Consider the following 25416-nt stretch of genomic DNA (forward strand, 5'->3'; position numbering starts at 1 on the left):
ATCAGATGCAGGAATCAGCAGAAGAATTTGCTTTTATCTTCTTTTTGTTTTCTCTCCCACAAGAAAAGAATCAATTTAACTCCAAAAGATTTTTCTTGAGTGTTAAGCCTAGAAAGAAAAGAGAGAGAAATAAAAATTCCAGAAGCCTCTTTTTTTCTTAAAGGCACCGGAATAATCACTATGAGCAACTCCTATAGCTTTTGGGGACTTCTGAAGCCTTAGAAAGACGAGGCCCAAGAAAAAGCAAATGGGATTTCCTTCGCCAGAAAAAAAATCAAGGATACTAGAAGTAGAAGCACTTTTGCAAATTCTCCAAAATCACAAGTTCGAAGTAAAATTATTTTGCTTCATAATTTTTTTTTGATATCGGAAGAACGTTTTTGGATACCAGAAGCAAAAGTGTTTCTGCGTTTGCAGAAGCAAAAATCAGAAACAAAATTATTTTGCTTCACAAAAAGTTAAATTTCAACTTCTAAAAACCATTTTGAAATTCTCTACAAGCATTTTAAATCAAGAAGACAACAAACATAGATGTCACGTTCAGATTGCAAAATGACTAGTCCGATTAATAATTTACAAAACTAGCTGATCAACAAGGATTCAAAATTCTTTTTTATGAAAACCCTGACATTCATCTTCTTACACTAAAAAGAGCAACACGAACTGATATTAAGAAAGGAAGAAGAAGAAAAAGCTGACATTCTCTCATAAAACTTTACAGGCTCAGCTTTGTAAACACAACTAAAACGAAAGTTTTCTAAAGACAAAACAATTTCACAAGTGATTGTTCTTTGATCTCTAATAAATTAGAGTCTAAACCAAAATCTATATCAAACATAGAAAAACAGAACCAAAATCAACAAAACTAGGTTTTACAGAAACAATTCGATGCTCGGAATCATTGAAGTAAATAACATAGACCAAACCGAAATTTCATGGATATGTATGTACCTTTTTTATTTTGAGACGAATTCAAGAATCAGCAGAAGATTTTTCTTTTATCTTTTATTTCTCTCTCACACAAGAAAAGAATTCAAAAGATTTTTTTAGTGTTAATTTGAGAATTGAGAGAGAGAGGGGTATTCCAGAAGTTTCTCTTTTTCTAAAATTCACTGGAATAATCACTAAGGGCAACCCCTAAAGTTATTCTTATGGCAAGTTTTTTTTCTTTTTTTAATCATATACATTAACAGGGGGTTAGTCCTCGAGTGATTTCGGGGGAGTTGAGTGTATTTTAAATCTCGGGGATTTTGAGAGAGTTTGAGAGAGTGTAGGGAGTTTGAGAGAGTTTTTTGTTTTTGAGTTCAGGGAGTTTGGGGGAGTGTAGAGAGTTTGAGAGAGTTTATTAGAGGGAGTTTGGGGGAGTTTGAGAGAGTTCACTCCTAACTCATTCTCTTTTAAGAAATAATAAACCCTTATTTGCAAATAACATTGATCTTTAATCAAAAGAAAAAAATAAATGAAAATGATCATATCTCTGTATCAATAGTATGTTATTTTGTGCAACGAGATAATTTTTTTTCCTTCAATTTAACGGTCTCCATACATCTTGTATCACATAATGATGTAGTTTCTCTAATGATATAACATAGTTTAAGAAAAATATCAGGGTACATCCTATAACTTCTTCGAAAGTCTTCTGGGTCTTGACGCAAAACTCTCCTTATATAGTTATATCCAAACAAAGTAACTGGGCGTCTCATTGGTCTTTCAATACGCTGACTTTGTATGTATTGAAATTGCTTGATTACATCCATCAACCACGAATGCACCGCTGAAAGTATATTCAAAAAATATGGATAGTTCAAATTCATTATTGTTGCTTACCTCTTCATCATCACTGCTTTCTTCTTCTGTATCGAAGGCTTCATCTTCACTATCAGTAGATAAATCCAAATCAGACATGTTCACCTAAAAAGATGATAAAAGTACTTTTTTTATTAGAATCATCATTATTTCAAAAGCATAAAAGTATATGTATATAGAAAATAAGCATATAGAATACAAAGTTCATAAATTCATTCATAATAACCATAAAGATGTCAACCCATAAAAATTAGTAGCAATCAGTCCATAACAATAAGTTCTCAACTAGGAGAAAAGAAAAATTAAATACTAATAGTTATGAAGAAAAACGATCAACTTTTGTAACTCTAAAAGCCCATTAAACCTAATAGAAACTTGCAAAGATGACAGGTTTATGATTTTAACTTTGAACCAATCCACAACTTTCTCTCTTCAGGAGTAAAACGTATGAATAAGTTCTTCTTGTGATTGTTGTCCAGCATTTCAATTACTTTCAGCTTATCTTCCAAAGAAATTTCATGCATGCCATAAACAAGATCCCATACTTGGTTATCTCTCTCTCTCTTATCCTTATCAATTCTGCGCATTTCTTTTTCAATTTTGCGGTCGTCTTTCTCTTTCGCAATAAGAGCATGCATTGAATCAATAGAAGAAGCAATCGATGAACTGTTGGCAATCAATTTCTCTAGATAATCAGACTGCCCAGTAGGATTAGTTGATGTAGAAGAGTCACCAATGTCACACCTTGGTCTTTTCTTTGGTGCCGTTTTTCTGACAGGAATTTTCTTTGTGTTCATATCTTGAGTTTCATATTTATCTTGTTCATCACTTTCCTCTAATCCATATCCCACGTATGATACGTTAAAAGCATTATCATATTGCTCTCGTTGAGTATAATCAATATCGAAGTAATCATCTTGTTCATCTTCCTTATCACAGGTTCTAGCACTTGTACCCTCATGGGTAAGATCAACTGTAACTTTTCCAGAAGCACATTTATTCCCAAAAACAATAAGCAAGTCACCATAGTCTTTACCATTATCTTCCCTTAAGTTAGTTTGGTTTGGATGGCTCTGTTAACATACAAAAAATAAATAAAGGAAGAAGCATGAATTAGAACTCTGCACAAAATAGAAGAAAAAAATATCAAATTTAGTTTTCAGTAAGTAACACACACATACCTCAAAGTAATTGTTCCACATCTCGTCGGATCCAGTAATCATCTTGTTTGCATCATCCCAACCGAATCCAGAAGTAAAAGATTTAAACAAATCCTGGTATTGACCAAATCTAGTCTTCAGCCATCTATGTTTCCCTTTATAGTTCTCAAATTCTTGGTTAAGTTTTGGAAGTATCTCCTCTTCCACTATTCTCTTAGTAAAACATCCACTAGTGTCTTTCTTCTTCTCAATTGTAGCTTCTACCAACAGTTCCAATAATTTCTCAGTCTCTCGAGTTGTCCATTGTTTGTAATTCGTAGTCACTTTCGTTTCCGGTTCCGTATTCTTATTCTTCCTAACATTCTTTTTCTTCTTGTTGTTTTCAGCAGGTTGGCTGATTTTTCCATTCTATGGTGTGACATGTTAGCTACATTAGTACTTAGACTAATACTAGAACTTAACAAAGCAAGGATAGTAATAACACCAAACAGTCTAATGTAAACATGATAACAAATGTGATACTAGATTACACGGTACTAACACGCAGAGCTACTTAGCCAAATTTTTAATCAAAGAAAATCCCTTAGCAACTCCTTGCAACAAAAGCACCGTATGAATTGGCTAAAACACGCCAATACGGAATGAAGTACGCCACTGTATTGAACTTTGGCATATAGAATAGAAGAGAAGTATGTGTCTAAATAAGAGGATTTAACAAGTGATAGTGATTCTCAATGACACCCATGCAAAGTAGCAATCCAATTAATGCATGATGACATAACAAATTATGAAGATAGCTGTAAAGGAATTCTGTTTCACCGAAACATAGTTTCAGATTGTCCAATCTTTGCAGTACTAATACTTACCTGATCCTCTTGAAATTTTTACGGTACACTTACAACTCAATATTACACAACACACTCAAAAATCATAGCATTCCAACGGTTTATTAAAAAGATACATTACTCAGAACCCGACTACTTTCAATACTTGTATTAAGAATTCAGTTCTGGATATCTCACACTTTGGTGTACCTAAAGTGATCAGAACTTCATGAAATTTCTACAGTAGGAAACCTTAATATATAAAAACATCATACTAAAATTTCAGCTTTGTCCGATAAGCGGAGAATGAGATAAATAGGAATCAGTCCCCTATTCGGAATTTAAACTCAGCAGACCATAGTCATATATTGTGCAAGCTTTTCAGTAGCAAACGTGACTTGATCCGAGTGAAAATTTTACCGTACTTCTATAACAAGGTAAACTACGACATACTAAAATTTCATCATATTCCAACGGTTGAATTTAAAGATATCATTATAACAAAAGCACCGTATGAATTGGATAAAACACGCCAATGCGGAATGAAGTACGCCACTGTATTGAACTTTGGCATATAGAATAGAAGAGAAGTACGTGTCTAAATAAGATGAATTAAAAAGTGGTAGTGATTCTAAATGACACCCATGCAAAGTATCAAGCCAATTAATGCATGATGACATAACAAATTATGAATAGCTGTAAAGGAATTCCGTTTCACCGAAACACAGTTTCAGATTGTCCAATCTTTGCAGTACTAATACTTACCTGATCCTCTTTAAATTTTTATGGTACACTTACAACTCAATATTACACAACACATTCAAAAATAATATCATTCCAACGGTTCATTAAAAAGATACATTACTCAGAACCCGACTACTTTCAATACGTGCATACAGAATTCAGTTCCGAATTTATCACACTTTGGTGTACCTAAAATGATCAGAACTTCATGAAATTTCTACAGTATATAACCTTCATATATACAAACATCATACTAAAATTTAAGCTTTGTCCGATAAGCGGAGAATGAGATAAATAGGAATCAGTCCCCTATTCGGGATTTAAACTCAGCAGACCATAGTCATATATCGTACAAGATTTGCAGTAGCAAACGTGACCTGATACGCGTGAAAATTTTACTGTACTTCTATAACAAGGTAAACTACGACATAATAAAATTTCATCATATTCCAATGGTTGAATTTAAAGATATCATTATAATCAAATCATGCAATTTCTTACCAAGATCTTTTGAACCACAAATTAGGATTTTGACAGAGAGAGAGTACCCACAAAAAAAAACTATACACACAATCAAAATGAACAATCATGGAGATCAAAGATATGAAAAACAATCAAAATAGTATACAAATCAAACTATTATAAACAATCATGGAGATCAAAGAAGAAAAAAACATACCTAGAAAAAACGTTTCCTCTTCTTTCTCCTATGGTTTTCTACGCACCAAACTCCTTCCCAAATCTCTACTCTTTTGAGAGATTTGTTGTGAGATCAAAATACACTAAAAACTCCTTCGAACTCCCCAAAGAAACCAACTCCATAGTATTGTAGGGTTTTATGACTAACAGGGAGTTCAAGAGCTTTTTTTAAACTCCCCAGCGACTAACAGGTGTTTTCTAGAGAGTTTAGGAGACTCATCTAAACTCCCTCACGACTAACGGAGGTTTGGAGAGACTCCCTCAAACTCCCTCAGGACTAACAGGAGAAAACCTAAATACATTAAAATCTCTCGAACTCTCCCACGACTAACCACCTGTAAAAAAAGGTTTTTTATATAAAAAAAAAAAGGTTTTGTCGATTTAGTCGGAGAGGCGACTTGGGAGATTTTGGGCGATCGGAATTATGGTGAATTCCTTCGAGTTTCAATTGATCAACTCTGTTCTTCACTGTCGTCTTTGATCTACTTCCTTCTCTCGGTTGATTCCCCTCCCCTTGAGCTTCCTTTCAATACCCTATTTTCTCCACCAACATCGTTTTAGGGGTTTTGGTTCAAATTTTTCTCGTATGACTATCAATGGTTGACACAAGGAGATCTTCTTGGATTCAATCTTCTGCAAATGCTGGGTTTCAATCCTCTACAAGTCGTCCAGATTTACCTAAACCCCCCAGGCGCCTATCTTCTGCTTTGAGAACCCCTGCAATTCTTGTTGCATTGTCTGCAGTTTCAACAAATGCAAGCCCTGGAATTCAATTTTCTGCATTGAGTTCTCCGTGGCTGATTGTCCAACGACTGCGAGCCCTAAAATTCAATTTTCTGTTGATCCAACTTCGTCTGCATTGCATTCCCTTGCATCGGTTTCCCATGTAGCTGCTGATTCAACAATTTTGAGCGCTGGTTTTCAATTTTCTGCACCCCCAGCTGCTGCCTCTGCATCGTGTTCTTCTGAAGTTACTTATTCAACGTCTGCGATCCTTGAAATTCAACTTTATTACGCAACCTATGCTAGACTTTATTACATGGATAAGACGTTTTCGTCAGTGCAGGGTGTACAACAGGGTGACCCACTCGGGCCCATGTTATTTGCTCTGACTTTACACCCCCTTATCCGTAAAATTGTAGAAATTTGCACCTTGGATCTTCAGGCTTGGTATTTAGATGATGGGACTATTTTTGGGGATACGTTGATGGTTTCCAGAGCCTTGGACATTATTCAGCAGGATGGGGCTTCTCTGGGCCTACACCTCAACGTCTCTAAAGCGGAGCTTTTTTGGCCTTCCGTTGATAGCAGAAGCCTAGCTAAGGGAGGTTTTCCTCCAGGAATACGCCGGACTCCTATTGGTGTTAATTTATTAGGTGGACCGGTTAGCTTGGATCCTCAGTTTTGTAGAGATTTGGTGGTTAGGAGAGTCAATAAGACTATTGCTTTGATGGAGGCTTCACAGAAACTGAAGGATCTTCATGGGGAGTTACTTCTGCTGAGGAACTGATCTGGTGTCTCTAGGTTATATTTCGCCATGAGAACTACTAAGCCTGAGTATTTGGACGAGTCACAGGTGGTCTTTGAAGATTACCTTTAGCAGTACCTTAGGTTGTTGGTTATTGGAGATGGGTCGTGCTTTTGTCTTTTACAGCAGAGGTTAGCTACGCTCCCCCTCAAAGATGGAGGACTGGGTGTGTACACTATGGAGGACACGATACAGTACTGCTATTTGGCTTCTTTATTTCAGACTAGATCTCAACAGGGTAACATTTTGAGACATGCATAGGCGTTTGGTCCAAGCCCCAGTTTTTAGCACGCCCTAGCCCTTTACAAAAAGGTATGTGGTATTAATGATTCTTCATTGTGCATTGATGATATTTCCCCCCACTCTATGAGCTCCTTGGTAATCAAATATTTTGATGCGGTGAATAAGAATATATCCACCCAGTTTATTATGGCTGCACGTGATTTGGCTCTTTGGCAGAGTAATAGAGTTAAGCATGTTCAGGATTACTTGATGGCGATTCCTATTGATGGGCTTAATCAAACAATTGGAGCTAGACAGTTTCCTGATGTTGTGTGTTATAGATTGGGGATCCGTCTCTTCGAAGTTGGAGATTTGTGCTCTAGATGTGGTAAAGAGATGGATATCTTTGGGGACCATGCCTTGCACTGCAGTAAAGGGGTTGGGCTCAAATACATGCATAATCTTGTACGTGATACCTTCGCGGACATTTGTTATCGAGCGGGTGTTTCATCCAGAAAAGAAGTGGATTTGGGACTCCTCTCAGACAATGGACTGGCCTTATGACCCGTGGATATCCTTGTGCACAGTTGGGATAGTGGTCAGGATATGTGCTTAGATGTTACCGATGTTTCCCCCTTCACAGGTGACTGGGAGCGTAATTTTGTTCTTGGTCGGGCAATTGACAACGCGGTTATGAAGAAGAGAGCCAAGTATTTTGAGAAATGTACGGGTCAGGGGCTGGGGTTTAGTGTTCTTGCCTTCACTACCTTGGGTGGGATAGGGAGTGATACTGTGGATTTCCTGAAGAGGTTGCGAAATTACATGGCTAGTCATGATGAGAATGTTGTTGTTGGAGATTTCCTTTTTCACATGATAGGTATTGTTATCCAAAAAGGGATTGGAGCCCAGCTTGTCACCAGGCTTCCATCCAATACTTGTAAACTCCTTTCCGTTAATGATGATTAATTTTCTTTAAGAAAATTAAAACAAAAAAAAATCCCACTAGAGTTACCCTTATAGGAAGCTTCAGAAAATTTTGAAGCCTTTTTTTTTTGGAAAGTAAACATGGGTGATGCATATATAGCATTTGCACAGTACAAACGGAACGTCAATTCTTGAAATTTTTAGTACCAAAAAAGAAAAAGACACTTGTTCAACAATCCACGACACTAGTCTCAAATCTAAAACTGGTATGATGTCTCTAAGAATTATCTCAAAAAGCTTTTCCTGACTTTGATCATCTACCACTTCCTGCTCATCACGGATACCCATGGTGAATTGGATGATATTTTTGCCGACTTCGAAAAGAATCGTAAACTGGTTGAGATTTGCTTGGGTTTGCTTCGTAAGGTTGGCTACTTTATCAAGGTTTTAGAATACCATTTAAAATTTCTGGAGAGGGAAAGAGAACATAAAAGGATTAAGAACAATGAGATTGTAACAAGTTATGTGAGTAACCTGAATACTAGTGTATCTAAACGGATGACAGATTCGTCAAGTTTCATGGTTCAGGGACTAGGTGATAGTCATCTCATTTAGAAAAGTCCGTGATTTTTATGAATTGCAATACTTCAACATTGTTGAAAACGAAGATGAGGAAGAGGATTAGTTTGATTTACTTGTTAATATTTCTGCTAGTTTGTACAATTAAACCTCTATATAAGAATATCCTAAGGACCACAAAATAATATTCTTATATAGGGGTTATTCTTATATGGGTTACCTTGTAATAATTTTCATACATGTACTTGCAAAAATACATACGTAAACAAAAAATTATATCTAGGTAAATGTAAAGTCAACTTTGACACCCAAAACTGAGAAATAAAATCATATAAGTGAAAGATATTTGTATTAAGTTGTGCACAAAAAAGCAAAGAATTCACTTTGAAGCAAAATAATCTTATAAAATTGTTATAAGAATCTTTTCATCTTAAATGTTGATGTATAAGAATGCGTACAATATTTATATTATAATGTCATTTATTCTTATATGAAGATAGATTCCCTAAGACAGGACTGGAAAAAATTATGACTTATTCTAATATGGAGTTTATTCTTAGATATAACTGGCCGAAGTCGGAACCACTACAAGAACAAAATAATGAGTTTACTTAAAAGAATTGGAAAGTAATCTTTTCTTTCTGAGTTGTTAATAGAGTTTAAATTTACTTTCAAATAGATTTGTAAAACCCAAGATTTCATGAGTTAATCATGTTAATTAAGATCATCAAGAGAAGTCATGGTATAAATATAGCCTCGTAATCACATGAGTTTTGCAATAAATATATCCCCGTCTCCTGCCTTGGTTTCCTTTCAACATAAGGGATTTTGATTTTAGAAATCTGAATTTCTTCATCTTCCACATTATATAACCTTCTCAATTAATTTATTTTTTAGTATTAGAACCATAACATATTGTTATTATAATTTTTCTTCTTCACTGATCCCTTCTAGCGAGGCTCTTATCTTATCTAAGCTCATTATATAAGCTTCTCAAAAACTTCTCTTGAAGCACTCAAATGATCCAAATGGTCTTGTGAATGGAGTTTTTGCTTGTACGATTATGGATGAAAACATAACAGAAGAACACCATAAGGCTTTGGAAGATGAATTGCTTTCGATGAATAAGTTATATTATGAACTTGACTTTCAGAGAAACATTTCTGATATGGCACTCAAAATTTTAATATATATTATTCGAGTGTATTAAGTACAGATGAGTTGAATCTCATTAACCCTAACCTTTGAAATAAGCCAACGCTTTCATCCTCCACAACTAGACTAAATGTGCAGGATCATTTCGCGTCTAATGTGTCAGTGATGGACCAACAACTGAAGGTAGCTTTCAGTATACATATAGAATTGATTCAACAAACCTACTATTTTGAAAATGCTCCTTATACGATATTGCCTTGTTGGCGTGGTTAAAATCATCTCACTTACGCCCTCTGAAACCTCACCATGCTTTATAATAAGGCATTTTAAATGTCTTGCAGTAGGAGACGAGCAGATTTATTGAAGAGAAACTTATTTTCAACCCTTCCTAAATCTTGGAACTTTCTCTTCCTCCATGTCACATAAGCAGCTACAATTCGGAAGTTAATTGTATATCAAATTAATGCAAGTAAAAGAAAAAAAAAAAAGAACAAAACTTACATTTACCGAAACCTCCCACATGTGCATCATCCACCACATGTCTTCCTATTTGATCGGTTTTAGCCGTTCTGAAGGCTAAACACAAGCAATCCCTCCCAATTGTCTTTGTATGTCGCTTTGTGGGATTACCATCATTATAACTATGAAAAATAAATTCTTCACTAGAATCACAGCACGTAACGGAGAAAGCATAATTATAGAAGTATGTTATTGTCTTGTATAGACTATCACAACCAAGAAGAGTTTGGTTTCACTTATCAGACATCAATTCGTGTCGTTTGATGCCCCATTTGGTGTAACCAGTTATAGCCATGACACACTTCTGCCCAAGCTTTTAAAATCTTTTGGTCTATTATTTCATTTCCATATTTGTAGAACTTACGGGTACTTCTATCGTGTTCGCAATAGAAACTCCGAGTGTCTGAGAAAGTTAAAGTTGCATGACATTTTAGGATCATGGTCATTATAAATGTCCCACAACCTTCACCTTAAATATGAGAAACATGATCAAAAAAGGGAATATTCAGTGTTTATATTTGTGAGGAAAGGGGATTATAAATTAATAAAATACAGTAGATTTCACATAAATAAACCATGGCAATTTCAAGGCCAACATGACAAAAAATGGCGATGAAAACATTACAAGCATAAGAGCCGTTTGCATCTAAGTGGTAGTTATCCATGAAAATACAATTAAGGAGATCATGCTTTAGGTTATTTTCTAACTTGATTGATGCTGCACTATAATATGGTTCGTTTCTTTCCAAGAGTTATTGGGTTTATAAATGTTTTTTGAGCCACATTTTTATGCGTTTTGCATTAAGATAAGTTTCAATCATTAAATGGTAATATAAGATTAACATGTGTTTTCTTATATATATATATATATATATAATTAACATGTGTTTTATTATTATATATATATGTTATATTACCATTTTTATGTGTTTTGCATTGAGATAAGTTTCAAGCATTTCTTATATCCAACCATTTGTTCATGTAAACTCCCAAATCGCTCTGCATATATATACACTTCATGTTCATCGAAAATGTGAGTCCCTTAATTTCGTCCTAGATTGATATTCCTTTCAACTATTATATGTTATTTCTTGTTAGTATCGTACTTAAACACATGTTCTTGATTATAACATTTCTTTCATTGGCATGACTGATTATAATCTGCATCTAGATGGGCTCCACCGCGTCAAGTCCTTCGTGATGCATACCACTAGTGTCTCCTTGGGTCATACGAGCGAAAAGTCTCGTCATCATCGTCTTACTTGCGAGATATTCAATAAAGCTTAACTTGTCTTTTCTTTCAGAAATGGGACCCTAAATTTGCAGGTCATGTACAATTACTAAGTCATAGTTCAAATTGTGCAGTTTTTAGTTCAGAAAGACTTTTCAGTAAGTTTTGTGGACATGTGATGATGTTAAGACATTCCCAAGTTGGATAAAGTTTTAGTATCAGGAATTTGCTTCTTCTCTCTTTTCGAGTAAACTACCTCCTCCAGCACGTCATAACTTTAATGGGTAAAAACCAACTTATGATGATTGAGTACGTTTTTCCATGTTTGAAAGTGTTTCTTAATGCCATAAATTTTTGATTTTGACAAACTTGAGTTTGATGAATGATTGTGTACTCCTTTAACCTCTCTTTTTTGCTTATATTTTAAATTCTAAGAAGAAGATTTCCGGTCATATGGAGTTTCAAAAGATGAAGAACACTTCAAAACTGCTCTTTCTTTGAGTTTTTTCAACTGTCGTAGCGTATTTTCTCTCTACGAAGCTTACTTGCGCAGATTTGTTCCAGCTCGTTCATGGAGGAGGTTTTTTGAACTTTTATAAAAAGTTTTTTAGCTTCTCTAATGTTCTAACAATCTTCTCTCGTGAGCCTCTTTAAGAAATTGGCGAACAGACGATCGGAAACATGTATTCTAAGAAAGAAAAAAAGAGTAAAATTGTAGATCTAATGCCTTTTGAGGGTCTATTGAACTCTACAATCATGTAAATATTGCTACTGTCCGAGATCAATTAACCACTCTTAAGGAGATCTACAAAGAAATGTCAGAAACAACTTATTCTAGGAGATTTTGAAAATAACTTTGAAATTTTTCAAGGGAGGTAGAAAAAATCTTCACACCTCCATGTTTCTAGCGTCAAAATGCAGTTGCATATTTTCTGAAGACTACATCCAAGTAGATCTAATGGATATAAAATTACTAACAAACAAGATTCGAAGATAAACAAGAAGAACAAAACTTGAAAGTAAAAATGAACACAAGCATATAACGTGGTTCGGCCTTGTAGACCTACATCCACGGTGCTATGCTGGCAGCAGCTGATATCTTTGATACATAGAGTGGATTGCAGATAGTGGGGCTAACAATCACATCACCTTTTCTTCTACTCAATTGCAAGAAGTTACTTCTTGTGATGGTGCTGAGGCTATTCAAACAACTAGTGATGAAGGTATGTCCATTTCTTTCCAAGGTAACTCTACTAGACATGTTAATGATCATTCATTTGTTCTCAAAAATGTCTTAGTTGTTCCTCAATCTTCACACAATCTACTTTTAATTCATAAATTTACATCTGATGACAATTGCTCATTAACTCTTGATACTCATGGATTTTCCAGTGAAGGATCTCAATTCTGGGAAGACTCTCTTCCAAGGACCACATAAAAATGGTCTTTATCCTATCTCATTAAGCTCCCAACCTCATGCTCATCGAGCTTTCACTTCAACCATCACTGATCATGCTCTACTTCATGGAAGATTTGGCCACCCAACATTTCAGACTCTTCAAAGATTGTGTCACAAAGAGAAGTTATCCAATATCTCAAATAAACCATTTTCTGTAACGAGTGCAAAATTTTCAGATCCCACAAAATTCCTTTTCAGTTGTTCTGTAACGTAGCTACAAAACCACTTGAGTTATTACATATGGATCTATGGGGTCCTTGTCATACTCCATATACTTCAGGTACTTTGTACTAAGCAAATTTGATTGATGACTTTACCAAATATTGCTGGATTCTTACTTTCCCTTCAAATTCTGACTTTAAACATTCTTTTACTTCCTTAGTTACAAGAATTGAAATATGTTCTCTATTAATGTCATTACTATTAGGACAGATAATGGGGGATAATTTCTCAATCTTTTTCTTAAAATATTATGCTCTTCAAAATGTATCACTCATGAAACATCGGCCCGTTTCTAACCCTTACTAATCCCAATGCACGGTGTGTTGGGTGTTAGCCGTCGATTCCCTCTCGGGATAAATGGAAGTGTGAAACTTTCGTTTGTATAGAGCCACTCTAAAATAAACGGAAAATGTGTCATTTGTCCAAATATTTTTAAAACATGATTCTAATGCACGAGTAAGTATTCGTATGGGTGAAATGGACACGAAAAAATAGCAAGAATGAAACTGGATTCATCCTGGCTTAAACTTAAAAAAGAACGACGATGAAACTAGATGCATCCTGATGTAAATTAAAAATAAGAAAAGGTATTTGAAAATGGGCAGGATGAAACTGTTTACATCCTGGCTATTTTTACATTCTCGTGCACTTAAACAGTATCAAATTTTACATGTCTTTTTCACCCAGGAAATGTCATTATTGGGTTAATTGACTACTTTTGTTGAATACGGCTGACCGTGGGATTTGATAATTGGGGACATGATTCACTGCCTTAAGTTCCAAAAGGCCCACTATTATAATGTCTAATAGATCTCCACTTAGGCCCACCAGACTCCGGTGAAGTGCTTAACCTGTAGCATAGCACAGTTTTGTACAAAACGTCCATTAACAATCGAAATATTATCACAACAGTGGATATCACTTTCGGATTGCCGAATGACTCCGGTTAGTAATTTACAAAACTAGCTGATCAGTTAATCAACAGGGATTCCAAATTCCTAAAAAGAGCAACGAAACTGAAACACAACTTGATATTAAGAAAGGAAGAAGAAGAAGAAAAAGCTGGCATTCTCTTAAAAAACCTTACAGGCTCAGCTTTGTAAACACAACTAAAACGAAAGTTTTCTAAAGACCCTTACAGGCTCAGCTCTGTAACATAAATAAAACAGAAAAGCTGATATTGCTACATTGGGCAGACATAAGTTAACACAACACAGGCTTAGTTTAGCCACTTGCAAAGTTGGGGACCACAAATTTTCTTTTGCTTTCTTGTTCTTCGTATAAATTAACATCGTCCGGTACCTTATTGATCAGCTCCTCGAGATTATTCACGCCAAAGCTTTGATAATGTAAATTCTTCTTGTATCGCTGCTTGTACATTTCTTCAAAACTTTCCAGGTGAATTTTACATGAACAACTAACAAGCAGCTCCTGCATTTCCTGTTTAAACTGTTTGAGACGATCATTTGAGTTACTTGTTAGTCCAGCAACGGCTCCCTTATCATCATCTGAGAACTCATCAGAAGAGCAACCTGGGATAGTGCATACGTTAATATCTACAGTCTCCTCTTGGCATCCCTTACCTCTCTTGTCTTTCTTTGGAAAAACAGCTGACGGGTTACCATTTTCTACCTTTTCATGTCCGCCATTGGCAGTACGGAGATAGACATACTTCTTTTGGCCTTTCCCTTCTACCGTCATTGTATCAGCCATCTTCTTAAGAAGGTTGACAAGTTTGGGAACGCCATATTCAGCCACGTACAAGGGCCGGCCAAAAGTTTTGTTATACTCTGCAGGAACACGAACTAGGGGTAGGCAACCTCCTGAGAGCTCAAGTAACTTCACCAACTGACCTTTGAGACCGATTATGTCCCCAGGCTGGACCCACATTGTCGGGTCTTCAACATTTGCAGGCATCGCTGGAACATCGTTCAAACCAGATGGGAGACTTCTTGATCTTGATGTGGGAAGACCGTGGAGACTAAGATTATTGGTGTATTCTGATAAAGATTGTGAATTCCTCGAGTAGCAGTACATTTGGTTGATATTTGTTTGAGCTGCATACTCACTGTGTCTTATTCCCCTATACACAATCGCTTCTTCATCATTTTGGGTGTCTGGGTTTTCATTTATCTGGCAACCCCTGAGATATCCAACACCTTCGGATGAACCACGTGCTAATAGGGTTTTAGGAGGCACAAATCCCTCTCCACGAGCCACGCTAGGCCAATCCCAAACATACCTCCCAGCATTACTTAGGGCAGACGACACACCAACACCAGCAGGGATTACAAGGATAACAGTATAACCGCGTTGGCCAAGTATGTGCAAAGCAGGAGAGAAATCCACATCCCCAGAGATTAACAAGATTGAAGATGGTGGAGGGTTGTCAAGCGCAAAAAGAAACATGTCAACTAGGATGGCCTTATCTGCAGCATCTTTCCTTCCATTGGGGACATCTACAAGCTTTACACCGGTTCTCTGACAACCTTCTCTAAGGCGCCTTGGAAAGGCATTAAAATCACCATACGCAGAAAACAATGTAACAGCACCTTGAATAATGGGGTGAACTCTTAATGCCATTCTTATGTTGCCAGCTACATCTTCAGGACGGACATCACTAGGAACAGGACAATTCTCAATGTCCCACAGAATAGCAACTGGCCCTTGTAGAGAAGTTATGTTCTGCTGGTTGATAAATCCCTGTGAAGGACCCGTATTTGAATTCATAGAACTTGATTCGTTTACGCTCCTTGATTCTGAAGACAATATCATTAAAGAGGTATTTGAATTCGCCATTAAGGAAAGGTCATCAAAGGTTTATCTTCCTACAAACGTATAAATTAAGATATATAAGTACATGACTGCAACAATAACGCTCACAAACACATCACTACAGTACATATAGTCATACAGGGATAAAAGCAACAAAACTATACAAGAGACACCCACCCAAAGATCGTATTACAATTCAAAAAAGGGGTGTAGCCATTTAGATTATAAAGGCCACTAATATCTTTTGTATCATTTGGTAACGTGTATAGACTTCACAAAACACTCAATCAAAACAATGGTGAAAATATCAATTAAGCACAAGGAGCGCATTGTTTGAGCATTGTGGATGCATTTATTTCTAAATATTCTAGTGTGAGACCCCCAAACCTTGATAACCAGCATAAACCTAAACTACGTTACAAGCACAACATTGCTATAGTTCACAAAGTAATATGGAGATAACTATAAAGACAAGGAAGTCAGTTTTTAGGATTTTCTAACAACTTTTATTTCGTCTAATGAATGTATCCATTTATAGCCCGTCAATCCAGTTAGCTAATTCTATAAACGTATAGTCACGGACTCACGGCTAACTGTCGGATTCAATAGCTAGAGATCTGATACATTTAACTAAAGATCAAAATCATCTATTTTTAACTGTGGTAATCAGCAGCAACCATAACTAATAAACTTCCGAATCACAGATTGACGATAACATTAACATACATCAATGAACAAAATTTGCAGAGACTTTGAGTTGGTGAATAAGCGGAAAAGACATGAGCTTCAAGCACTTATAAAGATTTCGAAAGCTGGTAATGGTAATTAGGGTCTATATCAGAGAAACAATAGTCAGGGCAGAATGAATGGAGTATCTAAAATCGGCACCCAACGCCTCAAGTGCTGAAACAACATGACTCATTAGACTGATGATACAACTATAGATCAATTCAAGTCTGAAAGCTTAGCTTAGGACTCTGGATTATAACGAGAACAAAGAAAAGATCATAGCTTTACAAGTTAAAAATAAAAGGAATCATGCATAGGTTTCGTTTATCAAGACAAGATCATCATCATCTACTACTACCCACCAACTAAACAACAAGGGATCATCGATTAACTGAAAACCCAGTATTCAAATTGCTTGTAAACCAATATAAATCATAAAACAGAAGAAAAAAAAACAAGATTTAAGTAATTTAGAGATTACTGCTACATATGATCATGACTATGAAAAAATCTGTGTCTGGAAGCATCTTAAAATTGAATTCGAGAGACTTACCAGAAAATAAATAAAATTCGAAGCTTGCAGCCCTCCTTCAGAAGTGGGATTGAAATCGAGGAGGGATTCTTGAGATTTGAGATTTTATCTATCTAAAGCAGAAGACACTGACGAAAAAAAGAAATCCCCAAAATTTGTTCGGAAAAGGAAAAGAAACTTATTGGGATAAGGTAAAGGACAATTGAAAAGATTATGAGGGTGTTTTCGTCATTTAAGTGTCCACTTGTGCTGATGTTGATCTACTTCTTTCTAGGTCCTACCTAGGACGACGATCTAGTTCACTTCCAAGATGCTGCTGCTGAGATAAAGCCAGTTTGGTTGTTTTTTTCTTTTTTTCTTTTTTTTTTCTCGTTCTACGTTCAAAATGATTTCTAACAACAAAACAATACTATAATATTTTTGTAAAACAAATTGTTTTTTTTCCTTTTAAATTTTGGGATCAACCTCCGATTTTGACTCGAGAATGGCTTTTGCATCGACTACCTGGACACCCCTTTAGAAGATAAATGGATTCCTAACTCTTGTGAATCTATTTGTGTTGTTAATCCTAATCCTAATCTTAATGTTTCTGCTTTCATTGATAAGTTGGATTTTTTATCTTGTTAATGTTTTCTTTATGCCTCATAATGCTAACAACGTTCTAGTAATAACATGATATGTAGTGGCGAAGGATAAGAAGTAGACTGCAATGACGGTTAACATTTGAATAACTAATTCCCTCTCTCTGTCACACGTGCAGGACATCTGTGTCTTGGCCTGTATTTCTCACACACTTCTCACATGATTACTTAATCACTTTCTGTATTAATATCATGTGTGTGTTTTGAGGTATGTAATGAATCTTATCTCTCTAATGAAAGTTTCTCTCATTTATTGTAATAGATACACTGATGTTATGATATTAGACAGGGTAGGTTAGGGTTCTTCATCTTCAACCTACAATTATTCTTTTCGATCATGTTCTCTGATACGAATTTGTCTTTCGAAAGTGTATCAACAATTTCACATTTGAGAGGTATTGATTTTCTTTCGTTTCTTGTTATCAAGAGTCATCTTTCTTGATTTGCTTTTCTCATATCTACTCTCTTAGTGGTATTTCTTGCAAACAACATTGTTTTCTTGGTTAATTTTCATCAAATCTATAAATATTTCAAGCTTTTTCATCTTTACCAATGGAACATCCAACCGAAGCAGCTTCGTTTTCTAAAATTTCTTTGAATCAATTAACTAGATTTGTTCATCTCAAACTCAAAGAAGACAACTTCATTACTTGGAAGAATTTGATGAATCCAGTCATTCAAAAGTATAAATTGCGTCTCTATGTTGATGGATTACATCCATGTCCTCCTCAATTTACATCAAACCGAAATAAAGGTAATGGAATTGAGAATCCTCTCTACCTTGACTGGATTGATGAACACTCTACAATCATTATGTGGATACACTCTACGATTTTCGATTCTGTTATTGCATATTTTTCAAGATCCACAACTTCACATCATATATGGACTAGCATTGCAGAACGATTTGCAAGAGCTTCATCTACTCATTTGATTCAACTTCGTACAAAGTTGTTATCTCTTACTCAAGGCAACAAATCTATTCCATCTTTGATTAATGAAATCAAGTCATTATCTGATCAATTAGCAGCTGCTGGAGAGGTAATTTCATACAAAGAGTTGGTGTTACTTTCAAAGCCTTAAATTCATATTATATTCCTTTTGCTACTGTTATGCGTCATAGAAATCCACTAGTCACATGTGTAGAATTGCATAACAACTTGTTAAGTGAAGAAACAATGATCAGTGAAAGGCACAAAACTACACATGATAACTTAGATTCTAAGGCTTTTGTTGCTCATAAAGGAAACTTTAGAGGAGGTTATAAGCACTACATGGGAAATTCTTATAGAGGCATAGGTTACACTAGTGGTAGATATCCGAATCCTTCTATATTTGGCAGAATTCCATCTGGCAGAGGTTATTCAACAGTTCCTGAGCAGGAACCATGTCAATTATGAAAACAAGATGGTCATCTTACTCCCAATTGTGCACAAAGGTTAAATTTCTCTTATCAAGGAAGACCACCAACAACAAATCTCAGTGTTATGCTGGCAGCAGCTGATATCTTTGATACATAGAGTGGATTGCAGATAGTGGGGCTAACAATCACATCACCTCTTCTTCTACTCAATTGCAAGAAGTTACTTCTTGTGATGGTGTTGAGGCTATTCAAACATCTAGTGATGAAGGTATGTCCATTTCTTTCCAAGGTAACTCTACTAGACATGTTAATGATCATTCATTTGTTCTCAAAAATATCTTAGTTGTTCCTCAATCTTCACACAATCTACTTTTAATTCATAAATTTACATCTGATAACAATTGCTCATTAACTCTTGATACTCATGGATTTTATGTGAAGGATTTCAATTCTGGGAAGGCTCTCTTCCAAGGACCACATAAAAATGGTCTTTATCATATCTCATTAATCTACCAACCTCATGCTCATCAAGCTTTCACTTTAACTATCACTGATCATGCTCTACTTCATAGAAGATTTGTCCACCCAACATTTCAGACTCTTCAAAGATTGTGTCACAAAGAGAAGTTATCCAATATCTCAAATAAACCATTTTTTGTAACGAGTGCAAAATTTTCAGATCCCACAAAATTCCTTTTCAGTTGTTCTGTAACGTAGCTACAAAACCACTTGAGTTATTACATATGGATATATGGGGTCCTTGTCATATTCCATACACTTCAGGTACTTTGTACTAAGCAAATTTGATTGATGACTTTACCAAATATTGCTGGATTCTTACTTTGCCTTCAAAGTCTGACTTTAAACATTCTTTTACTGCCTTAGTTACAAGAATTGAAATATGTTCTCTACTAATGTCATTACTATTAGGACAAATAATGGGGGATAATTTCTCAATCTTTTTCTTAAAACATTCTGCTCTTCAAAATGTATCACTCATGAAACAGCGGGCCCTCATACACCAGAACAGAATGGTGTTGCATAAATTAAACACATGAAGTTACCAGAACCTTGTTATTTCAATCTGGATTACCACCATCTTTCTGGGTTGAAGCTTTGCACACATCCAGTTATCTCATCAATAGACTCATGCCTTTCAAACTCCTTTTGAACTTGTTTTTCACAAGCCAGCAGATTATAATTTTTTAAAGGTTTTGGATGTGCTTGTTTTCCATGGCTCAAGCCTTACACAACTAACAAACTACAACCCAGAAGCAAGCAATGTGTATTTCTAGGTTATAGTTTGAATCAAAAAGGCTATAGATGCTATGATCCAGTCACTGGAACTATCTATATATCTAGGCATGTCTCATTTAATGAGTCAAGTTTTCCATATAAAGATATTGTAAATTCATCTATATCTTCTTCTGCTGACACCTCCTCTGTTTGTCCTTCTTTTACGTTCCATTCACATCTCTGATATTATTCCAAAATTTAACAGCGAATGATCATAGCATGACAACTAGAGGAAATAATGGCATTTATACTCCAAAGCCTTACTTTTCTACTAAACATCCTTTGCATGTTGTTTTTCTTTCAAGAGTTCCTACATGCATAAATGATGCTAAGAAAGAAGAAGTGTGGAAAATTGCTTTAGTAGATGAATATAATGCACTAAAGAATGCTGGCACATGTCCTTAGTGGAACCAGTTGAATGTTAAAATGTAGTGGGGTGCAAATAGGTTTTTATAATTAAGCACAAGGCATATGGTAGCATTAATATACACAAGGCAAGATTGGTTGCTAAGGGCTATCACCAACAACATCGTATGAATTTTGATGAAACATTTAGCCCTGTAGCTAAACCAACTACAATTATAATTATATTATCTTTTGCAGAACCATATAATTGGCCCATTCATCAACTTGATGTCAGCAATGCATTTTTACATGGTGACCTTAATAAAACTGTATACATGTCTCAGCCTCATGGGTTTGTAGATAAGGAGAAACCCAATCATGTTTGTCTTCTTCATAAAGATATCTATGGCCTTAAGCATACACCTAGGGCCTGGTATGCCAAGTTTAGCTCAACCATGCTTTCTCTCAACTTCAAGAATTCAACAACAGACACTTCTTTGTTTGTTCATCAAGATGGCAGTAAACTGACTATGGTACTGGTGTATGTTGATGATATTATGCTCACAGGTTCTTCAGCAACCTTTCTCAAGTTTGTTATTTCTCAGCTACAACAACAGTTTCCTATAAAGGACTTAGGGCCTTTACATTATTTTTTGTGCCTTGAGATTACAAGGATTGCAGATTCTCTATTTCTATCTAAAAAAAAGTACGCATTGGATTTATTGATCAAGTATCATATGGAAGGGGCTCAACCTTGAAGCATTCCTATTGCAACTTCAACAAAGCTCTCTAAGGATGATGGTTTTCTACTTGATAAACCTACAGAATGCAGGTCTCTTGTAGGTACCTTGCAATATCTGACTTGGACAATACCAAGACTATCCTTTGCAGTTAACTTGGTTTGTCAACATATGCAGCATCCAAGAAACACTCATATGGCAGCTGCAAAAAGGATTCTGAGGTATGTTAAAGGAACATTGGGGTATGGTATGCACTTCACTAAAGGTAGGAACTTTTAATTGGGATTTTCGGATGCTGATTGGGCTGGCTGTGTGGATGATAGGAGATCTACATTGTCTACTATATATTTCTTGGTTCTAATGTCATTTCCTAGTCATCAAAGAAACAACCCACCATTGCTAGATCCAGCACAAAGGCTGACTACAGGACATTGGCTCATAGTGCAGCTGAAGTGGTTTGGATTTGTTATATTCTGCAGGACCTTCATGTTGTCTTTCCTGGTATTCCTAAGTTGGGTTGTGACAACATCATCTCAATTTTTTTGGCCTCTAATCCAGTTATGCATTCCAGGATGAAGCATGTTCACTTGAATTATCATTTCATTGGGGAATTAATTTAGTCCAAAGCTCTAGATGTATTTTATGTCAATACTCTTGATCAACTTGTTGATATCTTCACCAAGGGTTTGCATGCACCCATATTTACTATGCTCAGAGACAAGATTCATGTGGTTGCTTCACCCATTCGCTTTAGGGGGGATAATAACATGATATGCAGTGGTGAAGGATAAGAAGCATACTGCAGTGACGGTTAAGATTTGAATAACTAATTCCCTCTCTTTGTCACACGTGCAGGACAGCTGTGTCTGACCTGTATTTCTCACACACCTCTCGCATGATTACTTAATTATTTTCTGTATTAATATCTTGTGTGTGTTTTGAGGTATTAATGAATCTTATATCTTTAGTGAGAGTTTCTCTCATTTACTGTAATAGATACACTGATGTTATCTAAAATTTAGGATCCCTCTTTCTGGGAATGATAGACTTATTTAGCCATACTCTAAAAATGGTCAATTTTCGGTAAAATCTGCTTACAAAATGATATCTAGTGGGATTCACCATATGGACGATACAGTAAGTAATCCTTTATACAAGTCTTTATGGAAGCTTCCTGTTATTCCTAAGGTTCAGCTTTTTATCTGGAAATGCCATGAAAATATTCTCCCTAATAAATATGATCTTGCTACGTATAATGATAGCGATGAACCCACTTGCATCATGTATAATTCTGGTCAGTCAAAAACTCCTGAGCACATTCTACTTCATTGCAGGTTTTCTAAGTTTGTCTAGTCTCTAACTCCTTAAACAGATTTAATTGAGCGGGATACCAACTATGCAATTAGTATTCAACAATGGGTTACTAAGTGGATTTATGATATTAATCTGAAGGAAAAAGCTGGTGTTGTCTTTTCAATTGCTTGGAGCATTTGGAAAGATAGATGCTCATGTATTTTTCAAGGAAAACACTTGAATTGTCATGATAGTGCTAGACTAGCTCTCAAGTTGATCAATGATACTGAACTATTTTTGTGTAATGATGTTGCTCATTATGATACTCCACCTGATCCTGTGGAAGAGAAATCCACAGACACTGTCATTAATTCTCTGCATGAGGATTGTCTTATTATTCTTAGTGATTTTGCTTTTGAAAAAGATTCTAACTCATCCGGAACTTGTGAGATGAATAATTTGGCAGGTACCTTTGTTGGATGCAAACTCAAAGCTGGGACAGTGAGAAATGCTGAGGAAGCAGAATGTTTAGCATTATTGGAAGAAGTGAAGTGGGCTAAAGGAAAAGGCCTAGAGAAAGTGTGCTTCATTAGTGATGCTAAAACTGTGATTGATCATCTGGATTTAATTAGCAACCAGTTATACTGGTATAATAAATCAGTCTTAGATGTCTGTAAAACTGTTATTTCTAGTTTTCAGTTTGTCAATTTTGAATTTTTAAGAAGAAATCATATTGTTTTAGCTGACCAAGAAGCTAAACTTAGCAGAAGGTCTAGAACCTATGGACAATGGTTGGGGAATGTACCATATTTTCTCAATCCCTCTATGTAATTCTCCTTTTTAGCAATAATATTCTTTTCTTAGTAAAAAAATAAAATAAAAATATGCTTTTAAGTACAAGGATTATGGGGGTTGAGGTATTGATGTGATTTTCAATTGAGTTGTAGTAATAAGTTCGTTGAGACTTGTGAAAGCAAAATATTTTAGACTTATAAAACTTAAAAATAGAAAATTTATTGCAAAATTGATTTCAAGATATTAAAAGTAACCAAGATACTAGATTCCACTATTACACATGAATGAACGATACCAAATATGTTTCAAAACTCTAACTATCCTTTAAGTCTTTTATTTCTTAATTCACACATAATCATACATATTCCCAAATATTAATTGTATTCCCTAAGAATAGACTATCAATCGACTAAACAGAGTATAATCCATCAAATTGAATCACAAGTAATTAAGAAAATTATGTGACATTTAGAACTCCGCAAAAGCAGTGATTCAATGAATTATAAATTGTAAATTAGAGAAAATAAAATTGTTACCAATCATTCATGCATAGATAGCTTCATCCATTGCCTTGATTGCGCGAGAATTAGCTCATCATCATGGAAACACGCTCAATATTCATTTTTATTGCTCAAAGGGTGTTTACAAAGATGAAATGGGAGAAACAATGATAAAACTGGGTTTGTAACAGTTATATTTGTTACAAACTGAAAAGAACGATAGAACAGTACTGTCGCTGATTTTGTAGCTCTCCACACACACCTGTATGTCGTTTCCACTGTTGAAAAACGACTGTCTTGGATGGTCTGTTCTTCGTGTTCTTCAGATGAGCAGCAACAGAAAAGTATTGCCGACCTCAATAAGAACGTCCTTGATCACACCACGAGGAATTTTAACGGACCTATCATCTAACTGAAGTGTCATCTGGGTAGGTTATCTCACCAAGTCCTAGCTTAAGGTACACATGTATGGGAGTAAGTTCACACTGGCTCCTAAGTCAAGCAAAGCTTTCTCGACACGGTATTTACCTATTGTGCAAGAAATAGCAGGGGACCCTGGATCTTTATACTTAGGAGTAGTGGTATTCTGAATAATAGAACTCACATGACTAGCTAGGAAGGCTTTCTTCTGGACACTAAGTTTTCGCTTTCGCGTACACATATCCTTAAGAAACTTGGCATAAGCGGGAATCTGCTTAATCGCATCTAACAATGGGAGGTTGATAGTAACATGCTTAAAAACCTCCAATATATCATTAAAGTTGGACTCCCTCTTTGTTGCAACTAGCAGCTGTGGGAACGGGCTCTGGGAACAAATCCGGGCTCAGCAGGACCCTCATTGGTCTCTTTGGAGACTCTATCAGTCTCCTCATTTTCTGGCTCAGAAGGGTGAACTACATCATGTTCACTATTAGGCATGGCAACCTTATTGTCAACTTTCTTTCCACTCCTAAGGGTTGTTATAGAATTCACATGATTGTACGATTTCTCTCCTTTAGGGTTAGGATCAGTTTGACTAGGGAACCTTTCATCTTCTCTTTCACTAAGAAACTTAGCTATTTGGCCGATATGAAGTTCTAAGTTGTAAGAGACTGGGAATTATTCTTAAAATTCTGCCTGGTTTCTTCTTGAAAACCATAGTGGTTTTTTGATAACATCTCATGGTTCTTTGCTAACATAGTAAGGGTTTCTTCTAAGGTGGAGATCTTTTTCTCATTCTGAAACTGGGGTTGACCTGAAGAATTCTTAGCATAACCAAAACCTGGGGGGAGGCTGAGAATTACTAGACTGTCTTTGATTCTGACCAAGAAAAATTAGGATGGTTTCTCCAACCAG

The 25416-nt window shown here is 35.7% G+C and overlaps 3 protein-coding genes across 4 annotated transcripts; 2 read left to right on the top strand and 1 right to left on the bottom strand.

Moving 5' to 3' along the window:
- Positions 1 to 14084: 14084 nt before the first annotated feature.
- LOC113343124 lies at positions 14085 to 17266 on the bottom strand. Of its 2 annotated transcripts, none has more exons than XM_026587423.1 (2): positions 17130 to 17266; positions 14085 to 15831 (listed from the first exon to the last, which is right to left on the bottom strand). In XM_026587423.1, the coding sequence occupies exon 2, from the start codon at positions 15800 to 15802 to the stop codon at positions 14297 to 14299; it is 1506 nt and encodes a 501-aa protein (XP_026443208.1). In that variant the 5' UTR covers positions 15803 to 15831; positions 17130 to 17266; the 3' UTR covers positions 14085 to 14296. The 2 variants fall into 2 exon arrangements, with proteins under 2 accessions (XP_026443208.1, XP_026443207.1); XM_026587422.1 differs by having other exon boundaries at positions 14085 to 15900; positions 17130 to 17252.
- A 1035-nt stretch (positions 17267 to 18301) lies between these two features.
- Positions 18302 to 18832, top strand: LOC113343114. The gene has a single exon (XM_026587414.1). It carries the CDS (start codon positions 18302 to 18304, stop codon positions 18830 to 18832), a length of 531 nt encoding a protein of 176 aa, XP_026443199.1.
- A 3762-nt stretch (positions 18833 to 22594) lies between these two features.
- On the top strand, positions 22595 to 23617 carry LOC113343116. The gene is made up of 2 exons (XM_026587415.1): positions 22595 to 22787; positions 22866 to 23617. Exons 1-2 carry the CDS (start codon positions 22595 to 22597, stop codon positions 23615 to 23617), a joined length of 945 nt encoding a protein of 314 aa, XP_026443200.1.
- The last annotated feature ends 1799 nt before the right edge of the window (positions 23618 to 25416 follow it).

Source organism: Papaver somniferum, unplaced genomic scaffold, assembly GCF_003573695.1.
Source record: "Papaver somniferum cultivar HN1 unplaced genomic scaffold, ASM357369v1 unplaced-scaffold_54, whole genome shotgun sequence".
Classification (NCBI taxonomy): Eukaryota; Viridiplantae; Streptophyta; class Magnoliopsida; order Ranunculales; family Papaveraceae; genus Papaver; species Papaver somniferum.